A 22,299-nucleotide genomic window follows, 5' to 3' on the forward strand; every position below is an offset into this window, starting at 1 on the left:
TGGGCATGTTAGGATTTGGGCATTGTGAAGACATCAGTCCTCACTCAGAGCAGGATCTATTTCAGAGCACATGTGAGGTTGTCATCTTGTCTCACAATGGTGGTCGACCACTGTGCTGAAAAATAAACTACTTCTCATGAATGTGCTGTTCATCACCATGTCGGCTGTGTAACAGTGGTGTAAATAAGCACTTGTTGAATCTCTTGACAATACCAACTGTTTCAGGGATTTTGCTCCCTCGTCTGGTGATAGTGGTTATTGCACTTCTTACATTGCCTTATTTTTAAAAGGATATTTCCTCTATAAAAATTATTTTATTTACTCACTCATGTTAATCCAAACCTGTATGAGTTTCTATCTTCTGTTGAACACAAAAGAAAATTATATTGAAGAATGTTGAATGCACCCATTGACTATTCTTTTCAAGAATTATGGTAATAATTCTTGAGAGAATTTCCTAAAAATGCTCTCCCTTGACCAACATCACAAACAACTCAAATCAGATTTTTTGTCCAGTAAAGAGTGAAGAGTGAAAGAGAAAGAGACTCGTACATGCAGGAATATATAAGCTAGTAATAGCTAAGCTAAGTGATAACTGAATATTTTTTATCCATGTTTTTTTCATCCACCAAATGATTTTTTTCCCCCTGTGAATTAGTAAAGAAAGTAGGCTAACCTTAATACCATAAAAGTCCTCAATTAATTTATCTATATAATTTAATTTAAATTAATGATAAATTAACGGTCTCTCTATTTCAATTTTTTTATTGCATTACAAGAACAATTTAAATTAATGATAAATTAACGGTCTCTCTATTTCAATTTTTTTATTGCATTACAAGAACAATATATAACATACACATACAGATGATCACATAGTATCACATTCATAATAGCATTAGCATCAAAGAAACAATAGACAGAAAGAAAAAAACAAAACAAAACAAAACAAAACCTATACAGGGGAAACATCATTGCAAAAAATTCCCAAAAGAAAGGGATTCCAAAATAGTATACATCCGTTTCTCTCTATTTCAATATATTTAAATGAAGTAATGCGACATGACGACAATAAATAAATAAATAAATAAATACATGCATACAAACATGCATACTATTATCAGCAATGCATACTATTATCAGCATGGCATGGTAATGACTCGGAGCATAACGGAGCTTCAAACTCTCTTTCAGTTAGTCAGTCCTCTCTTCTAGCCTGGTAATACCACCAAACTCTGCTACTTCGCTTTGCTTCATAGCAAAATTAAGCTTAAAATTTAAAATTTATATTAAAAAGAGCGGATGTACTGACGTAGTCAGGCTACCTCTCTTCTGTCTACGGTCTAAATCGGACTACTTTTTAAGTATACACAAATGGCTGAGAACAAAAGTAGCCTAGTGCACTGCATTTTGGGGACACTCCGCCTTTACTCCGCCCGCTACTATGGAGGCGACCGGAAGTATAACTTAGAAATCAGGAAGCAGCTCGTCAGGGAGACATTTTTAAAATACCATCATGAACAAAAACAAAACATACACTTGAATGTAAGTATTTTAAAAATCACTGTTGTTTAAAATTCAGTTTTTTAGCGTGAAAGATATTCATGGTTTTACATACTCTGTTGTTCCGTGTGCACGCATGGATTGCTTCCCATAATCGGTTATTATACTTAACTCCATTGCTGTATAACATAACATATGGTACAATAGCATTTTGTTATTCGTGAATTATAACCATTGATGTGTAGCACGAGCACGATTTGGCGATTCAGCACTTTGGATATTATTGTGATTGATTCGATTTTGTATTTAAATATTCCACCTTAAATGTTCTGGTGAATTGTGCATTGTTTTAACAGTGTGATATTGGTATGATAGTCAGTATGCATTTCATTCTAGTTTCGTAGTTCAGTGGTCAAAATATCAGGGAAATCTTTCTTAAAAGTATCTATGAATTTAAAACGGGGATAACCGTTTTTTAATTATTATATTATATTTAAAAAAAAAAAAAAAAACATGTACAATTATTATGATGTTTGCGGGTCAAACTGACCATAACTGGTTGAACAATTTACCAAAAATCACACTATAAGGACTTATTAACCATTACAAAAAGCAAGCAGTATATTCATTCATATGTTATTTTATGTTTTGTGCTTTTTTAGAAATAGTTCTTTAATTGAGCTAATCATTTTATATTTTAGGCTTCAGCACTAATTATGTGCTTTTTAGTTAATGATTATTATTATTATTTATTTTTTGATTAATATCAGGGTTTACTTCCACTCAACTTGTTTACATGTGTGACAAAAAAAACAACAAAAAAACGGGACGTCTCGCCACCCTATTTTATCTGTTTGTGAAGCTTATAAGAGTTTGAGAATATGCAATTACTTCATAGGATATCTTTCCTGTGATCATTGTTGAGTTATTTTTTAACCTCTACCCTGCCAGAGAAACGAATGGCTGTCCTACGGTGAATATGGAGGTTCCTTCCTATCTGTCCAGGCTCTTGACTGAGCTGAACGAACAACGTAAGAGGGATTTCTTCTGTGACTGCAGCATCATAGTAGAGGGACGTGTTTTCAAAGCACATCGCAATATTCTCTTCGCCAGCAGTGGTTATTTTCGGGCCTTGCTGGTGCATTACCTGAAAGACAATGGCCAGCGACACAGCACGGCCTCTCTGGATATCGTCACAGCCGAGGCGTTCTCCTTCATCCTGGACTTTTTGTATTCGGGTCACCTGGACCTGCGCAGTGAAAATGTCATTGAAATAATGTCAGCTGCGAGCTATCTGCAGATGACCGATGTGGTGAACTTTTGTAAGGGCTACATTAAATCATCCCTGGAGATCTGTAACAGGGAGAGAGAGAGACACAAGGACAGGGAGGGTTTGGATCATAGTGTAACGCCAGTTACCAGTGCCCCTGTGGCATCCACTTCCGAAGCCGACCAAAAGACCTGTCAGGTCACCGAAGCCGTCAGCCCTGATGATGCCCCAACGGCTGCTATCTGCACACCAGCGGCCACAAGTAGTAAAGACTCAGAAAGCGAAAACTCTCAAGGAGCATTTCTCAACCATCATCCCATGAATGCTCCACTGAAGGTCAGTCCAGGCCTGGATTTAGTCAACTCATCCACCCCAGGTCTGCTTCTGGGGTTGGTGCACCCCAAAATAGAGTATGACCCTGATGAAGAGGGCGAATCTTCACGGGAATCCAAAGAAACGACTCTTTATCAAGGCCCAAATCAAGATGGAGAGAGAACAGTTAACACTAGCCCGGCTCCAAGCACTGAGCACTCCTCCGTGTCATTTGCTAACTGTCCTATGAAGCAGTTTCCAGATGTGCTGTACAGAGGGGGGATGAACCCTAACCGGGATGAACACTGTTCCCAGAGTTTGGGGTATGTTGGATTCGGGCGTGGTGATGATGGACTTGGTCCTGCGGTCCCCTGTGGGATGGAGATTCAGAATGACTGGTATGGGGATGACCCAGGTGAGGGATGCTGGATAAAATTGCTACAGTAACACACTCATTTTTGATATGTGTTGTAATTTACATGTCTGTTTACACAGGGAGACTACACAAGTGTCCGTTCTGCCCATATACGGCCAAACAGAAGGGCATTTTGAAAAGGCACATTCGATGCCACACAGGAGAAAGGCCGTATCCTTGCGAGGTGTGCGGCAAACGCTTCACTCGACAAGAACATCTTCGCACTCATGCAATTTCTGTAAGTCTTCATAAGCCCTGAGCCCTAAAAGTATTGCTCACAGTTAACCCATTCACTAAAGTTGCTATAAATCTGTTTCATTTTAAAGACTGCCCGAGTAAAAACATAAGCGGGTGTCAATATCAAATGCACACATAATCATATTACCGGACTCTCATTCATTTATTAATTAATTACAGGGTGACACTTTATAAAGTGAATAGCATTAAACATGAATGAGGTTTTGAATCACTCAAAAAATTGAAATTTGGTTAATTTTATTTTGTACTTCACAATACACATTTTCAAAGCAGCTTCAATTATGATGTTCATATTTTTTTAATACATATATTCATGCCATTCATGCATTTATAAGATTAGATTTGTAGCAATAATATAATTTACATTTTGTATTTATATAATCAATCAAGAATTTAAAAATGTATTATATTAGGCTACATATCTCTTTATGTGATGCATACAGGTCAATTTAAATGACCTATTTATTCAACTTCATATATAGAGCTCTGTGATGTATATATCAGTATATTTAAATCTATATTTTTTGTTTTGAAGGTGCATCGCTCCACATGGCCCATTGTTTGCAAAGGCTGTCGTCGAGTGTTCTCAGGCATTGTGTCCCAGGGAATGAAGCGTTTTGGACTTTGCGATGGCTGCACCTTTGTTACTACAACTAATGAGGATCCCTCCTCCATGAACCTCAGCATTCAGTCTGAAGCTATGGAGAGGGGCGCTAGAGACTCTGATTGGCCCATGTATATAGTAGATGGGGATGAATCGGAGGCTAGTGCTAGAGAGGATGATAAGCAAAATGTTTCAAAGCAGCTTGGGGAGAATGGCATGGTAGGCTCATTGCCATAGTTGCTCTTGTTTACCAAAAAACAAAACAAAAAGACTGTGGACTTTGTGAAGTGCATACAATAATGGGCTGAGGCAGGGACAGGGTGTGACCAACATTCTACTGGTAACAAACTACCAGTTTAGCCGCTTTCATTCATATGTTTTTTTGGATTAGCAAAAGACTGTCAATTATTTGGTGAAATTAAAAGATTAATTTGTATTCAGAACATTACACTGCTGGGAAGGCTTTGAAACATTATGTTTGGGTTTAGTCCAAATCTACAGTAGCTAATTGTGGATTATGAACATATTTTGCTGTATGACAATGAGGGCACAACAGATTTGAATGTTTTGTGGCAGTTGTGTGAATAAATATTTTTATGCTTTAAAGTGATCTGCTTTAAACACTTTTCAGGACTGTTTCTCTTGTCAATTCACTTGTTTGATTAGATAATTACCTTTGTTATTTGCCAAGAAGTTATGAAAATCGAAATTTTCATTTTTTATTACATTTTGTTTTTGAGAAAGCAATTAAAATATCTTCTTTATAAAAGAGAACATTTACAGTGTATTGATCAGTATTAATGGGAACTCTTTTTTTTTTTACTAGTGTAGTCTGATTCCTGAGCAGATGACTCTTAATAAGTAGCCTGTTTATTTTAGTGAATCAAAAGTATATAAAAACATAAGAATCGGGAACAACTGTTAATTGCGGTCCCCGACCGTCCCCCAAAATATATAAAATATTAAGAGGCCTTTTCTTCAGTCCACTTATGAGAGTTATGGCAAGTTGCCAGGAGCAATATGGCGGCGCCGATGACGTATGATCCAGCGGCCAATGAGGCGTCTATAAATTTTGCACGTGCCCAAACCGCCGCTGTTTTGCAGGTAAGTCATGGGTGGTTGTTGTCTCGTGTGAAATGTCATATGATAAACCAGGAAATGGAAACTGGTTTGTCGTTTTTGGAGCTGTATTATCTATATGGAAGTCGGCAGAAATCTCTAGGGCAGAAATTCGCTTTTACTGCTCTCAGTGTCGCGCGCGTCTGTGAGGTGTGATCAATCATGGAAGTGACTGTGAGTCAGATATCGCTGGTTCTTTGTCTTCTATCATGCTGCTCTTCATCATTTAGTGCTCGATATACACCTGACTGGACCAGTCTCGACTCCAGACCTCTGCCTGAATGGTACGACGAGGTGAAGTTCGGGATCTTTGTTCATTGGGGAGTATTTTCAGTGCCCGCGTTCGGCAGCGAGTGGTTCTGGTGGTACTGGAGAGGCGCACACATATCTGATTATGTCCAGTTCATGATTAAAAACTACCCACCTGGATTCAGCTACACGGACTTCGCTCCTGATTTCCACGCGCAGTTTTTTGACCCTGATGAGTGGGCTGATATCTTCGAAGCTTCAGGAGCAAAGTACGTAACGTCAACTTACTTACAATATGCGTTCGCGATTCCTGTTTGTGTTTTACGTATTTATAATTTTGTTTTATTATTTTTCTCAGATATGTGGTCCTCACATCGAAACATCACGAAGGCTTCACAAATTGGCGCTCCCCATATTCCTGGAACTGGAATTCTGTTGATAACGGACCTCACAGGGATCTTGTTGGAGATTTGGGCAATGCAATAAGAAAGAGGTATTGTGTAGAAAATTGAAAGAAATGCTACAGGATGTGTTTTCTTATATAATTCCCTTCCTCAATTTTATCCATACATTTTCAATGAACTATAACCTTTTTTTAAATTTTACTAAAATTTTTAATAGGTCTCTGCATTATGGACTCTACAACTCTCTGTATGAATGGTTCAATCCCATCTATCTGAGTGACAAGAAAGCTGGTTTCAAGACTCAGGATTATGTTGCAAAAAAAGCAATGCCAGAACTCATCGAACTGGTCAACAGGTAGGTTTGCATCAGTCATGTGATGATATACAGGCTAGACTAGGAAGAACAATTGTTTATGACATAAGCATGACTGTTATGTTGTATTTGTCTATGCAAAGATCAACCTTTACAAGTTTACAGCCTACTTAGTGTATGATTTTACGTTTATAAAACTGGTAATTGGTGATGTTTTTTACATTTCAGGTACAAGCCAGACCTGATTTGGTCAGATGGGGACTGGGAAGCACCTGACACTTATTGGAACTCTACAGAATTCCTCGCCTGGCTCTACAACGACAGTCCGGTCAAAGTGAGATCATCGTTTCATGTCATTCTTATTTTAAAACGGTCTCAAATTGTAATTCTGATCATAAAAACTGCATTATTGCGCTCCTTACAGGATGTGGTGGTGACCAATGACAGATGGGGGAATGGCTGTTACTGTAAACATGGAGGTTATTTCAACTGTGCTGACAAGTTCACTCCTGGACATTTGCCCAATCACAAGTGGGAGAAATGTCAGTCAGTGGACATATTATCGTGGGGTTATCGCCGAAATATTAAACTAAGCGAACTGATGGATCTACCATCCATCATAAAGGTGTGATTTGTTGCTATTGAGCAAAAGTGCTTCACACAGATGATATTACTAGATTCCTGCATTGTAAATAATGTATATGAATGAAACATGGACACAAACTTGTTTGCAAGTTCATGTGGTGTCTAATGAGTCAAGTACGTTTTTAAATTCTCATATTTTGTGACGGCAGGACCTGGTCTACGTCGTGGCCTTAGGGGGGAATTACCTGTTGAATGTGGGACCCACAGCAGACGGCGTGATCGCACCTGTCTTTGAGGAGCGTCTCAGAGGAATTGGAGCCTGGCTGAAGATCAACGGTGAAGCCATCTATGCAACTAAACCTTGGAGAGTTCAGGCTGAGAATGCTACGGTTCTTACCTGGTGTGTTGATATTTTTAAACGTCCTCTTGTCTTTCTATTCCTCAAAAACGTTCAGAAGCTCCAGCTGTGAACTACTGTGTACTTATTCTCCCTTAATTTATATTTATGAGCTAAGCTATATTGTGTTTATATTGTGTGCCCCTTGCTCTTCAGTTTTTATTATTCCAACGCTCCAGATGGGAAGGCTTTAGATGTCAAATATTTTCAGGGCAAATGTTAGTTCACATGTTGACATGTCAGTAAACGGATCATATCATTGTCCTAAAGGATTTGAATTCATATTAAAGGGATAGTTCACCCAAAAATGAAAATTCTGTCAATATTTACTCACCCGACCCTCATGTTGTTCCAACCCCGTAAGACCTTTGTTCATCTTCGGAACATGAATTAAGATATTTTTAATGAAATCTGAGTGCTAGATCACTCCTCCATACTAGTCCATAGGCTTCTTGAGAAATTGAAACTTGGCGGCCTCAAAGTTATTAAATACATCTTTAAAACAGTCCAAGTGACTACAGTGTCTCAATCTTAAGTTTATCAAGTGGCGAGAACACTTTTTGTGCGCAAAAAACAACAAAAATAACGACTTTATTTCAACTATTAATTTCTTTGATTGAGTCAGCTATAGTCTTGCTTCCTTCTAGCACTTTTTCTGGAATGCTAGTTTGGCCTTAATTAGCCCACGTAATGTTTTTTCTTATTTTCCTTCAATTCCAGGTATACTTCAAAAAACACCAGCACTGTGTATGCGATCTTCACCTCCAATCCCATGCAAAACTCCTTTAAGCTTTCTATGCCCAAAACCTCTGACAACACAGTGGTAAATATTTAAGAATTTTGTTAGAATTTAGGAATAAAATGTTTTTGGTTTTTTTAAGACCTTATTGAATTATCTGTTGCAACTCTGTTCAGGTGACGTTGTTGGGGAACCCTGAGCCTTTGAAATGGGTTCCTCTGAAAACAACAGGACTGTTAATTCTCCTGCCTGATCTGCCTTTCTCACCCGCTGAAGCCTGGACACTCAAGCTGGATGGGGTGGCCTAGCCTAAAGCCTTTAAAACTTTTAAAGTCGCCATGAAATTCAAATTTTACAATTTGTATTTTTTATATGTAATATTGTAGTGCTGCTTATTAAAAATGAATTATTTGTACACTTAATTAATTTAAAAAAAAAAAAATCATGTACCCTTTTAATCTTTATCAAATACATTCTCCTTCCCTTCACCCTGAAACGACTTTTCTTCTCTTCCTGTCATGTGCTTTGCTGAGAGGGCGCGGCAAGTCCCATGCTCTAATCAATATTCAGTTTTACTTGGAAATACGTCACAACGCTGGAGAAAAGTTGTTTGTAACTCTCGGTACACGGGTACTTTAAAAACTATTTTAATGACATTTGTTTTAAGAAAGTTTTGTATAAATTCGTTTTTTTTATTATTTTAAAATGGACTATTTGATATGATTGCATAATAAAAATGACCAACTGAATGATACACCAAAACCAAATTTCTGAAACTAAAATCTTTGTTATAGATAAAGATGGTACGTCAGGTTGTGCCTAATGTTCTACTGGTAACTAATTACCTGTTTAATCACTTTTTCTTTATATTATTTTTGGAATAGAAAGATTATTTTTAGGAAATTGTTTAATTATTTGTTGGAATTAAAAGGTTAATTAGACAGCTGGGGAAGTTGTGTAATGTTATGTTTAGGGTTTTGTATACATTTGCAGGGGCTTATTATGGATTATGTTTGAATAAATATTTGTATATTTTAAAGTACACTTTTTTTAGGGACCATGCCAATGGTCTTGTGTATTAATTTGTTTAATTAATTAACTGTTATGAGTATGTGTGAATTATGAACCTAAACCATATGCTGAGCTGAAATTTCTAGGTTGCAAAATAAAAGTTGGTTACAGTTAGCCTATATTTATTTAGGCTATAGTTTAGCTCTACATTTGTAGACTAGCCTATAAACATTACTTTTTCCTAGTTATAAAGTTGTTCAAGTCATGTTTTTTTTTTTTTCATTTTGTCTTTAAAAAGGCAATTAAATATTTTGTTTTATAATATTAGAGGTAGTAAAAGTGGCATTTCCCATTTAGTAAAGGAACAGTGGCAGGGTTCAGTTCAAACGGGAACCGAAAGCTTTTTCTTTCACCAGAATAAACCGATTCCCGTTCCCGAACAAACGTTAAACTTATTGGTTCCCCATCCTTTGTTACGAGTGGTTAGAAGTGGAGTCATGTGTTGTAGTCACATGTTCGATGGCATAATGGTTAACCAGGAAGAAAATACAAGCTTGTTATTTGAGTCTGCATTATGCTGAATCGTAAGTTAAGTCAACAGAAATCTCCAATGCGGAAATGTGACAATACTTGGTAACAATTAGTCAAAATACTGACCACAGTGCACGCGCGCGTGTCTGTGAGGTGTGATCAATCATGGAAGTGACTGTGAGTCAGATATCGCTGGTTCTTTGTCTTCTATCATGCTGCTCTTCATCATTTAGTGCTCGATATACACCAGACTGGGCCAGTCTCGACTCCAGACCTCTGCCTGAATGGTACGACGAGGTGAAGTTCGGGATCTTTGTTCATTGGGGGGTGTTTTCAGTGCCCGCGTTCGGCAGCGAGTGGTTCTGGTGGGACTGGAAAGGCGCACATGATTTTGAATATATCTTGTTCATGATTAAAAACTACCCCCCTGGATTCAGCTACACGGACTTCGCTCCTAATTTCCACGCGCAGTTTTTTGACCCTGATGAGTGGGCTGATATCTTCGAAGCTTCAGGAGCAAAGTTGGTAGGCTATATTACGATACTTACGCTTCTTGTTAGTGTTTTACGTATTTATAATGTTGTTTTTGATTTTTTTCCCCCCAGATATGTGGTCCTCACATCGAAACACCACGAAGGCTTCACAAATTGGGGCTCCCCGGATTCCTGGAATTGGAATTCTGTTGATAATGGACCTCACAGGGATCTTGTTGGAGATTTGGGAAATGCAATAAGAAAGAGGTATGTGTGCTAACATATCTTTCCAACGCGGAAATAAACGGTGTTATGCAAATATTTTCTTTAGGGGAAACCATTACAAAGCATATATCTATCTATCTGCATTGCTAGTCTTGTATACAATATGTATACAGTATCTATAGATCTTACAGCAAAATTCAGCCATTTAAGTATTACAAAATTATATATTTTTTAGTAACAGAGATGTCTTCTTTTACCATTGTTCTTTATAGAAATTAAAGCATCATAAAAATCTCATTAACTGAGTATCAATACAACTGAAAAATAAGTGTATTGTTTCTTACTCCTTTACAGAAACAACATTGCTAAGAAAAGCTGTCCTTGAGCATACTAATAAAGTCATAAATGCTGATTTATTATTTTAAACAGAGTTTCTTTTGACTTTGTTTGCAATTACATATTTATTGAAAAATACATTATAAATATTCTTTTTTTAAAGATGCTTTCCCCCCAAAAATATTAACAAATTCACAATAGATCACCTGAACAACTGAGTATGTCTGTAACAAAAATGTATTCTTTGTTAAACCAGTCTTTCTTGAAAAATAGACGGATGCAAAGTTTGAGTGCATAAGGAAACTGAATATAATATAATTTGCAGTGCTTCATTGGACTGGGGCGCTCTTGGAGAATTATGGGTAATGTAATTTTTCACCAATAATCTGTTAAATATGATTATTTAAAAAACAAATTGAAATATTGCAGGCAGGTGGCTTCAACTAAGGCATATAGCATCGATTACCAACCTTGTAGTAGCTTGCAGTAGGTCTGTCTTTAGAGGTTATAAGTTATTGATAAAAATCATTTCCTCTATGGAGAAAATGAATAGGATGGTTAAACAGTTGCACTCTAGGTAAATTACTAGAATATTAACAAAGTGAAGTAAGCGGTAAAACAATTTACGCTGCAAAACCACAGTTTATAAGTACAATAATACATTAAAATATTATGATAACAAATACCAGTTTAGCATAACAGACTCCTTGGACAACTTCAGCTGACACAAAGCCTTGCAAATTTAAATTAAAAATGGTTATGACTGTTCTTATGTGAAATATGAGGTGGATATCTCAGTATGGTTTTGAGAACTTTTCTTTTCTGAATTTTAACCAAAAATGTTTAATTTGTTCTATTAGGTCTCTGCATTATGGACTCTACAACTCTTTGTTTGAATGGTTCAATCCCATCTATCTGAGGGACAAGGAATCTGGTTTCAAGACTCAGGATTATGTTGCAAAAAAAGTAATGCCAGAACTCATCAATCTGGTCAACAGGTACATTTGCATCAGTCATGTGATGATATACAGGCTAGACAAGGAAGAACAATTGTTTATGACATAAGCCTGACTGTTATGTTGTATTTGTCTGTGTAAAGATCAACCTTTACAACCTTTATGTTTTTGAAACTGCTAATTGGTGATGTTTTTTACATCTCAGGTACAAGCCAGACCTGATTTGGTCAGATGGGGACTGGGAAGCACCTGACACTTATTGGAACTCTACAGAATTCCTCGCCTGGCTCTACAACGACAGTCCGGTCAAAGTGAGATCATCGTTTTATGTCATTCTTATTTTAAAACGGTCTCAAATTGTAATTCTGATCATAAAAACTGCATTATTGCGCTCCTTACAGGATGTAGTGGTGACCAATGACAGATGGGGGAATGGCTGTTACTGTAAACATGGAGGTTATTTCAACTGTGCTGACAAGTTCACTCCTGGACAGCTGCCCAATCACAAGTGGGAGAAATGTCAGTCAGTGGACACAAAATCATGGGGTTATCGCCGAAATATGAAACTAACCGAACTGATGGATCTACCATCCATCATAAAGGTGCGACATCTTGCTATTCATACTTTGCATGTGACGTCACAAGTACTGGCTGGCGGGCAAGAACGCCGTTCACCAGCAATGAAATCCAGTAAACTAGTCAAGGATCTTGCCAGGATGTCGCCGTTTTTTTACAAACGTTGGTGTTTCGAGCTGTAAATGACACACCAGATAGTTGTGTGATTGGTTGCACTAACCAGATGAGATAGCAACCTTCACAGTAGGCCTATAACGTTACACGTCTGTGCAGTGATCATTACATCACTCAAGGTAATTTCAACATTTGTTTGGAGACAATGGGCATCATGTAATTAATTATGTCTTTAAAGGAGTATTTCATTTAAAAAAAAACTTTTGCTGATGATTTACTCACATCCATGTCATCCAAGTTATCCATGTCTTTCTTTCTTCAGTCGAAAAGAAATTAAGGTTTTTGATGAAAACAATCCAGGATTTTCTCCATATAATGGACTTCATTGGGAACCAAACGGTTCAAGGTCAAAATGAGAGTTTCAGAGCAGCTTCAAAGGGCTTTAAACGACACCAGACGATGAATAAGGGTCTTATCTAGGACCCTTCGAGTCACGACTCGAAAAAAGATTTGTTCATTTTGATAAACGATTTCGAACAGGAGAGTCACGAACGCTCATCACAGAACAGAGCAAGGTGAGCATTTGTGCTTATAAAACTTAAACTTTTTTATTTATTTTTGAAATGACCAATCGTTTCGCTTGATAAGACCCTTATTCATCGTCTGGTGTTGTTTAAAGCCCTTTGAAGCTGCACTGAAACTCTCATTTGGATGTTGAACAGTTTGGTTCCCATTGAAGTCCATTATATGCAAAAAATCCTGGAATGTTTTCATCAACAACCTTAATTGTAGAAAGACATGGGATGACATGGGGGTGAGGAAATTATCAGCAAAAGTTTTTTTAAAAGTGAACTACTCCTTTAAGTTAACCTGTAGTTTTGTCAATCAACGCCACCAGTTGGTTCGGCGAGTCAGCTGTTTGTGTTTTGAGGCTAACTGTACGTTCACACCGCCGCCGCGAGAGCATCAGAATTCATTGAAAAATGAATGACTTCTGGGCACTTTGACGCTCTCGCTGGTGGTGGTGGAAACGTATCTGTCGTATTTTGCTAACAACAACAAAAGTGTGTGATAGGTTGTTTTGAGGTTTGTGATATCTATGGTTTTCAATGAGAACAGTAGAGCTACATTATTTATGGAGGAATTATTACTGCTCAATTATCTAAAGAAAACTGTGTCTGCTTTACACAATTTAACTACCTTCACCTTGGAGTTAATCCTAGTCCATAGTTATGCAGCTAGCTTGCTTGTTAACAGACTTGATAGCTACTAGAAAGACCTGGAACTACAGGACTCTATGTTGAAAATACCTGTTTGTTGCCTGCCAGGCATCCATGGTAGTCACGTGACTGCAACATATGAATTGAGCAAAAGTGCTTCACACAGATGATATTACTAGATTCCTGCATTGTAAATAATGTAATGAATGAAACATGGACACAAACTTGTATGAAAGTTCATGTTGTGTCTAATGAGTTAAGTAAGTTTTTAACCTCTCATATGTTGACCGCAGGACCTGGTCTACGTCGTGGCTTTAGGGGGGAATTACCTGTTGAATGTGGGACCCACAGCAGACGGCGTGATCGCACCTGTCTTTGAGGAGCGTCTCAGAGGAATTGGAGCCTGGCTGAAGATCAACGGTGAAGCCATCTATGCAACTAAACCTTGGAGAGTTCAGGCTGAGAATGCTACAGTTGTTACCTGGTGTGTTGATGTTTTTAAACGTCCTCTTGTCTTTCTATTCCTCAAAAACGTTCAGAAGTTCCAGCTATGAAAGCAGTGTCACCGAGGGACCTTTATCAGTATAACAGGAAGCTTGTGAGAAAATTATAATTTAAGATTTGTTGGCCACTACATAAAATTATTGCCAATTATAAGTGCCTCACTTAATTCAATTAATATTCATGAGCCAAGCTGATAGGTTGAAGTGAAATAGTTGAAATCTAGATTGAATACAAACTGTCTTTTACCTTTTAAAAGATCATTCTTGGTCTTTTATAATTAGCCTGGATTCCTCAACTGTAGTTTTGCTTTCTTTTCTGCCTGTTGCTGGAGTTTTGGTTTAGTCATAGTCGCAATTAATAAATAAAGCTTTCACAGCTTCAGTATAAGGTTTTAAATTTTACTTTAATTTCAGGTATACTTCAAAAAACACCAGCACTGTGTATGCGATCTTCACCTCCAATCCCATGCAAAACACCTTTCAGCTTTCTATGCCCAAAACCTCTGACAACACAGTGGTAAATATTTATGAATTTTGTTAGAATTTAGGAATAAAATGTTTTTTTTTTTTTTTTTTAAGACATTGAATTATCTGTTGCAACTCTGTTCAGGTGACGTTGTTGGGGAACCCTGAGCCTTTGAAATGGGTTCCTCTGAAAACAACAGGACTGTTAATTCTCCTGCCTGATCTGCCTTTCTCACCCGCTGAAGCCTGGACACTCAAGCTGGATGGGGTGGCCTAACCTAAAGCCTTTAAAACTTTTAAAGTCGCCATGAAATTAAAATTTTACAATTTGTATTTTTTTATATGTAATATTGTAGTGCAGCTTATTATAAATGATTTATCTGTGCACTTCATTAATTAAAAAAAAAAAAATCATGTACCCTTATAATCTTTATCAAATACATTCTCCTTCCCTTCACCCTGAAACGACTGTTCTTCTCTTCCTGTCATGTGCTTTGCTGAGAGGGCGCGGCAAGTCCCATGCTCTTATCAATATTCAGTTTTACTTGGAAATACGTCACAACGCTGGAGAAAAGTTGTTTGTAACTCTCGGTACACGGGTACTTTAAAAACTATTTTAATGACATTTGTTTTAAGAAAGTTTTGTATAAATTAGTTTTTTATTATTTTAAAATGGACTATTTGATATGATTGCAAAATAAAAATGACCAACTGAATGATACACCAAAACCAAATTTCTGAAACTAAAATAGTTTCACTATCTATTACTTTGTAATACATAAAGACGTTACGTCAGGTTGTGCCTAATGTTCTGCTGGTAACTAATTACCAGTTTAATCACTTTTTCTTTATATTATTTTTGGAATAGAAAGATTATTTTTAGGAAATTATTTAATTATTTGTTGGAATTAAAAGGTTAATTAGACAGCTGGGGAAGTTGTGTAATGTTATGTTTAGGGTTTTGTATACATTTGCAGGGGCTTATTATGGATTATGTTTGAGTAAATATTTGTATATTTTAAAGTACACTTTTTTTTAGGGACCATGCCAATGGTCTTGTGTATTAATTTGTTTAATTAATTAACTGTTATGAGTATGTCTGAATTATGAACCTAAACCATATGCTGAGCTGAACTTTCTAGGTTGCAAAATAAAAGTTGATTACAGTTAGCCTATATTTATTCAGGCTATAGTTTAGCTCTACATTATTAGTAGACTAGCCTATAAACATTACTTTTGCTAGTTATGAAGTTGTTCAAGTCATGGTTTTGTTCATTTTGTCTTTGGAAAGGCAATTAAATATTTTGTTTTATAATATTAGAGGCAGTAAAAGTGCCATTTCCCATTTAGTAAAGGAACAGTGGCAGGGTTTAGTTCAAACGGGAACCGAACCGTTAAACTTTTTGGTTCCCCTTTGTTACGAGTGGTTAGAAGGGGAGTCATGTGTTGCAGTCACATGTTTGATGGCATAATGGTTAACCAGGAAGAAAATACAAGCTTGTTATTTGAGTCTGCATTATGCTGAATCGTAAGTTAAGTCGACAGAAATCTCCAATGCGGAAATGTGAAAATACTTAGTCACAATTTGTCATAATACTGACCACAGTGCACGAGATATATACAGCTGCAGACCCGCAGCACCACCAGTTTCAGAACCCCAGTGCCAGAACCGGAAGTGAGGGAGGGGCGGAATTATTATTATTGCATTATAATTATTTTAGCAAGAATGTAAGGACAAAACGGGCCTGAGAGTGAGTTCCTCATTTGATAGGCTACATTGTAAGTTAAATTTATACATTGTAAGTTAAATTTATACGTAAGTTAAATTTATAAGATTGTTGTGATAAAACAAGCTTGGGTTAAATTGGTCATTTTGTATAGATTTTTAACAAAACAATGCCGAATTTTCTCTCTTTTTTAGATTTTGACATTATTATTTTACACGAAAAATGCATGCTGCACATGTTCTTGTGAAATAAATAAAATATGAAATAAAGTATATTTTTTTATTAAACAATCAAAATCATCTTACAAATACATATCTTCAATATAAAAACAATTTAAGATTTGTATAATAAATAAATAAATAGAACGTAAAATATCACAGAGGTCTAGTTATCAAATTGTGCATAATTTTGAAAACCTCCAATGCTTGTCTTGTTTTATATTTCAAAGCTTTATTATTCAAAGTTAAAAAAAACAAAAACAAAGGTCTTACCTTCCTAAATCTACACGTATGTATAAACTGCTTAGCTAAAATTATTAAACTGTTATACATTAAAATGCCCATAAGTTTCAAGTATTATTTTTTCACCGTCATGATCAGGAAGTAACTCATAATACAATGAAACGAATAACTGAAACTATATACAATTATATTACACAAAATCAATGTTTTAAAATGCTTATTGTACTGTAATGTAGTATCGTAACATACGTAGAGAGTAGGACTAGGACGTTTCTTGTTCAATAAAAGCTGTTTCCTGCGTTATAGGTTTCAAACCTAAGCTCCGCCCCTCACTTACGTTCCTGGCGCTGGTATTGGTTAGAACGTAACTCCGCCCCTTACTTCCGGTTCTGGCGCTGGGGTTCTGGCGTTGGGGTTCTGCAGTGGCGGATTTAGCAAATTGGGGGCCCAAGGCGAAGGCATGTATGCCACCTTCTACAGTATTGCCGAAGGCAGTATTGCCACCTTCTACAAGCTTTGGAATTTAAAAAAGTAATTTTAAATAATACAAATTATTTGGTGGAATTGGCAGACGTTCCCTCATCATGCGCTGTGCAAACGGGTCAAAGCATTCTCTCAGGTATAAATATGCAGCATTAAATGCACGCAGGTGATTTTTGAATATTAATGAATGAATATTAATGTCGATATACAATGGTTTGTTAAAACTAATCCTGCTATTGATCTCTTTGTAAGACCCTAGAACAGTGGCTATAGGGAAAACAAATGTCAGGCGAAATATTTCGGATCTAAAACTAACTTTACCGCGCTCAACCACCGCGAGTGCATTTCAAGCAAGCCTTATACAATCGACGCGACGGCACGTAAAAAAAAGCCATAAAAAAGTTTATCAAGTTTGGCAGCGTTGCCAAATACTTATCGGCATCTTTTCTTTTAATTGATCCGCTCTGTGTAACTTTACCTCACAGTTCTCCTGTCACTCGCTGTGTGTGTGTGTCTCAGTGTGTTTATCTTTCGCGTCGCGCACCGTTAAGGACTAGTCCATTTCATTGTGAAAATAGGGGGGTGTATGTGTAGGGACAGATAACCATGAACTGGACATTTTAACCACTACTTAAATGTTTCAATGCATTTCTTAAGAATATTAATAAAAATGTACCATGCCTTTGACGCGTTCATGATGATAAGGGGGCTTTTTTTTTAGGTTGTTTGGGGGCCCCCCTGTACGACCGCTTGGTAGGGGGCCCCAAGCAGCCGCCTACCTATCCCTCTCTAAAAAGACCGGGTCTGCAGCTGGATACTATAGCAGTGCACGCGCGCGCGTCTGTGAGGTGTGATCAATCATGCAAGTGACTGTGAGTGTGAGTCAGATATCGCTGGTTCTTTGTCTTCTATCATGCTGCTCTTCATCATTCAGTGCTCGATATACACCAGACTGGGCCAGTCTCGACTCCAGACCTCTGCCTGAATGGTACGACGAGGTGAAGTTCGGGATCTTTGTTCATTGGGGAGTATTTTCAGTCCCCGCGTTCGGCAGCGAATGGTTCTGGTGGTACTGGAGAGGCGAACACATATCTGATTATGTCCAGTTCATGATTAAAAACTACCCACCTGGATTCAGCTACACGGACTTCGCTCCTGATTTCCACGCGCAGTTTTTTGACCCTGATGAGTGGGCTGATATCTTCGAAGCTTCAGGAGCAAAGTACGTAACGTCAACTTACTTACAATATGCGTTCGCGATTCCTGTTTGTGTTTTACGTATTTATAATTTTGTTTTATTATTTTTCTCAGATATGTGGTCCTCACATCGAAACATCACGAAGGCTTCACAAATTGGCGCTCCCCATATTCCTGGAACTGGAATTCTGTTGATAACGGACCTCACAGGGATCTTGTTGGAGATTTGGGCAATGCAGTAAGAAAGAGGTATTGTGTAGAAAATTGCAAGAAATGCTACAGGATGTATTTTCTTATATAATTCCATTCCTCAATTTTATCCATACATTTTCAATGAACTATAACCTGTTTTAAAATTTTACTAAAATTTTTAATAGGTCTCTGCATTATGGACTCTACAACTCTCTGTATGAATGGTTCAATCCCATCTATCTGAGTGACAAGAAAGCTGGTTTCAAGACTCAGGATTATGTTGCAAAAAAAGCAATGCCAGAACTCATCAAACTGGTCAACAGGTAGGTTTGCATCAGTCATATAATGATATTCAGGCTAGACAAGGAAGAACAATTGTTTATGACATAAGCATGTCTTTTACATTTATAAAACTATTAATTGGTGATGTTTTTTACATCTCAGGTACAAGCCAGACCTGATTTGGTCAGATGGGGACTGGGAAGCACCTGACACTTATTGGAACTCTACAGAATTCCTCGCCTGGCTCTACAACGACAGTCCGGTCAAAGTGAGATCATCGTTTCATGTCATTCTTATTTTAAAACGGTCTCAAATTGTAATTCTGATCATAAAAACTGCATTATTGCGCTCCTTACAGGATGTGGTGGTGACCAATGACAGATGGGGGAATGGCTGTTACTGTAAACATGGAGGTTATTTCAACTGTGCTGACAAGTTCAATCCTGGACATTTGCCCAATCACAAGTGGGAGAAATGTCAGTCAGTGGACACAAAATCATGGGGTTATCGCCGAAATATGAAACTAACCGAACTGATGGATCTACCATCCATCATAAAGGTGCGACATCTTGCTATTCATACTTTGCACGTGACGTCACAAGTACTGGCTGGCTGGCAAGAACGCCGTTCACCAGCAATGAAATCCAGTAAACTAGTCAAGGATCTTGCCAGGATGTCGCCGTTTTTTTACAAACGTTGGTGTTTCGAGGTGTAAATGACACACCAGATAGTTGTGTGATTGGTTGCACTAACCAGATGAGATAGAATCCTTCACAGTAGGCCTATAACGTTACACGTCTGTGCAGTGATCATTACATCACTCAAGGTAATTTCAACATTTGTTTGAAGACAATGGGCATCATGTAATTAATTATGTCTTTAAAGGAGTAGTTCACTTTTAAAAAAACTTTTGCTGATGATTTACTCACCCCCATGTCATCCAAGTTATCCATGTCTTTCTTTCTTCAGTCGAAAAGAAATTAAGGTTTTTGATGAAAACATTCCAGGATTTTCTCCATATAATGGACTTCATTGGGAAGTCAAAATGAGAGTTTCAGAGCAGCTTCAAAGGGCTTTAAACGACACCAGACGATGAATAAGGGTCTTATCTAGGACCCTTCGAGTCACGACTCGAAAAAAGATTTGTTCATTTTGATAAACGATTTCGAACAGGAGAGTCACGAACGCTCATCACAGAACAGAGCAAGGTGAGCATTTGTGCTTATAAAACTTAAACTTTTTTATTTATTTTTGAAATGACCGATCGTTTCGGTAGATAAGACCCTTATTCATCGTCTGGTGTCGTTTAAAGCCCTTTGAAGCTGCACTGAAACTCTCATTTGGATGTTGAACCGTTTGGTTCCCATTGAAGTCCATTATATGCAAAAAATCCTGGAATGTTTTCATCAAAAACCTTAATTTCTTTTCGACTGAAGATAGAAAGACATGGGATGACATGGGGGTGAGTAAATTATCAGCAAAAGTTTTTTTAAAAGTGAACTACTCCTTTAAGTTAACCTGCAGTTCTGTCAATCAACGCCACCAGTTGGTTCGGCGAGTCAGCTGTTTGTGTTTTGAGTGACTTTCACGTGACTGCAACATATGAATTGAGCAAAAGTGCTTCACACAGATGATATTACTAGATTCCTGCATTGTAAATAATGTATATGAATGAATCATGGACACAAACTTGTATGAAAGTTCATGTTGTGTCTAATGAGTTAAGTAAGTTTTTAACCTCTCATATGTTGACCGCAGGACCTGGTCTACGTCGTGGCTTTAGGGGGGAATTACCTGTTGAATGTGGGACCCACAGCAGACGGCGTGATCGCACCTGTCTTTGAGGAGCGTCTCAGAGGAATTGGAGCCTGGCTGAAGATCAACGGTGAAGCCATCTATGCAACTAAACCTTGGAGAGTTCAGGCTGAGAATGCTACAGTTGTTACCTGGTGTGTTGATGTTTTTAAACGTCCTCTTGTCTTTCTATTCCTCAAAAACGTTCAGAAGTTCCAGCTATGAAAGCAGTGTCAACTAGAGACCTTTATCAGTAAAACAGGAAGCTTGTGAGAAAATTATAATTTAAGATTTGTTGGCCACTGCATAAAATGATTGCCAATTATAAGTGCCTCACTTAATTCAATTAATATTCATGAGCCAAGCTGATAGGTTGAAGTGAAATAGTTGAAATCTAAATTGAATACAAACTGTCTTTTACCTTTTAAAAGATTATTCTTGGTCTTTTTATAGCTTGGATTCCTCAACTGTAGTTTTGCTTTCTTTTCTGCCTGTTGCTGGAGTTTTAGTTTATAGTTGGCCTATGATGTAGTCGCAATTAATAAATAAAGCTTTCACAGCTTCAGTATAAGGTTTTAAATTTTACTTTAATTGCAGGTATACTTCAAAAAACACCAGCACTGTGTATGCGATCTTCACCTCCAGTCCCATGCAAAACACCTTTCAGCTTTCTATGCCCAAAACCTTCAACAGCACAGTGGTAAATATTTAAGAATTTAATAGAATTTAGGCCATTGATCAAATTATTTTTTTTTGTTAAGACATCAATGAATTATCTGTTGCAACTCTGTTCAGGTGACTTTGTTGGGGAACCCTGAGCCTTTGAATTGGGCTCCTCTGAACACAACAGGACTGTCAATTCTCCTGCCTGATCTGCCTTTCTCACCCGCTGAAGCCTGGACACTCAAGCTGGACGGGGTGGCCTAACCTAAAGCCTTTAAAACTTTTAAAATCGCCATGAAATAATTTTTTTTCAATTTGTGTTATATGCAATATTATAGTGCTAATTATAAATAATTTATCTGTGCACTTTATTAATTAAAAAAAAAAATCAGTTAGACTGGTTTGAGCCAGAAATGGAGAGGAGGAGCGCTAAAGTGAAACCCTGCCCTAATCAATATTCTGTTTTACTTATAAATACGTCACAACACTCGAGAAAATTTATTTGTAAATCCTGGTTCACGGGGACTTTAAAAATGATTTTAATGACATTTGTCTTAAGAGTTTTGTATAAATTTAAAATAAAAATACAAAATACTGTGTGGAAAACTATTTAAATACAAAATACTGTGAAAAAATTTATTTAAATACAAATATTCTATTTTGTATTTTGAAAATACACAAAATACATGTGAAATTGGCCATCCATAGGTATAATAAGTCACAATGAGGAACTACATAGGCCTTTTGCTGGCAATTACAAATAAACTTGTGCAAAATAGCAGTCATTTATATACTTATTTCTGACCAGGTTACAATGGGTGCTTCTCAATATCCCTCCTCGTCTCCTCGCTCCTCCGTCCTCCCTCCTATGACCCGGAAACCGATCGAGCTCAGCCATCTTGAAGGACATCTCAATTCTCTG

At 37.3% G+C, this 22,299-nt stretch overlaps 4 protein-coding genes across 4 annotated transcripts; all 4 read left to right on the plus strand.

The window, feature by feature from the left end:
• Positions 1–1,404: 1,404 nt before the first annotated feature.
• Positions 1,405–4,992, plus strand: zbtb8b (zinc finger and BTB domain containing 8B). Its single transcript, XM_039680941.2, has 4 exons — positions 1,405–1,545; positions 2,455–3,500; positions 3,581–3,738; positions 4,294–4,992. Exons 2-4 carry the CDS (start codon positions 2,483–2,485, stop codon positions 4,597–4,599), a joined length of 1,482 nt encoding a protein of 493 aa, XP_039536875.1. The 5' UTR covers positions 1,405–1,545; positions 2,455–2,482; the 3' UTR covers positions 4,600–4,992.
• Positions 4,993–5,471: 479 nt separating this feature from the next.
• Positions 5,472–8,656, plus strand: LOC120485302 (tissue alpha-L-fucosidase). The gene is made up of 8 exons (XM_039680990.2): positions 5,472–5,999; positions 6,089–6,223; positions 6,352–6,489; positions 6,676–6,781; positions 6,872–7,072; positions 7,242–7,432; positions 8,150–8,252; positions 8,345–8,656. Exons 1-8 carry the CDS (start codon positions 5,644–5,646, stop codon positions 8,474–8,476), a joined length of 1,362 nt encoding a protein of 453 aa, XP_039536924.2. The 5' UTR covers positions 5,472–5,643; the 3' UTR covers positions 8,477–8,656.
• Positions 8,657–9,660: 1,004 nt separating this feature from the next.
• On the plus strand, positions 9,661–15,299 carry LOC120485303 (tissue alpha-L-fucosidase-like). Its single transcript, XM_039680992.2, has 8 exons — positions 9,661–10,231; positions 10,316–10,450; positions 11,605–11,742; positions 11,906–12,011; positions 12,102–12,302; positions 13,904–14,094; positions 14,528–14,630; positions 14,724–15,299. The coding sequence occupies exons 1-8, from the start codon at positions 9,876–9,878 to the stop codon at positions 14,853–14,855; spliced, it is 1,362 nt and encodes a 453-aa protein (XP_039536926.2). The 5' UTR covers positions 9,661–9,875; the 3' UTR covers positions 14,856–15,299.
• Positions 15,300–18,050: 2,751 nt separating this feature from the next.
• LOC120485301 (tissue alpha-L-fucosidase-like) lies at positions 18,051–22,158 on the plus strand. Its single transcript, XM_039680989.2, has 8 exons — positions 18,051–18,471; positions 18,561–18,695; positions 18,824–18,961; positions 19,083–19,188; positions 19,279–19,479; positions 20,679–20,869; positions 21,312–21,414; positions 21,510–22,158. The coding sequence occupies exons 1-8, from the start codon at positions 18,110–18,112 to the stop codon at positions 21,639–21,641; spliced, it is 1,368 nt and encodes a 455-aa protein (XP_039536923.2). The 5' UTR covers positions 18,051–18,109; the 3' UTR covers positions 21,642–22,158.
• The last annotated feature ends 141 nt before the right edge of the window (positions 22,159–22,299 follow it).

The sequence above is a fragment of the Pimephales promelas genome, chromosome 18, assembly GCF_988280905.1.
Source record: "Pimephales promelas chromosome 18, fPimPro1.hap1.1, whole genome shotgun sequence".
Classification (NCBI taxonomy): domain Eukaryota; kingdom Metazoa; phylum Chordata; class Actinopteri; order Cypriniformes; family Leuciscidae; genus Pimephales; species Pimephales promelas.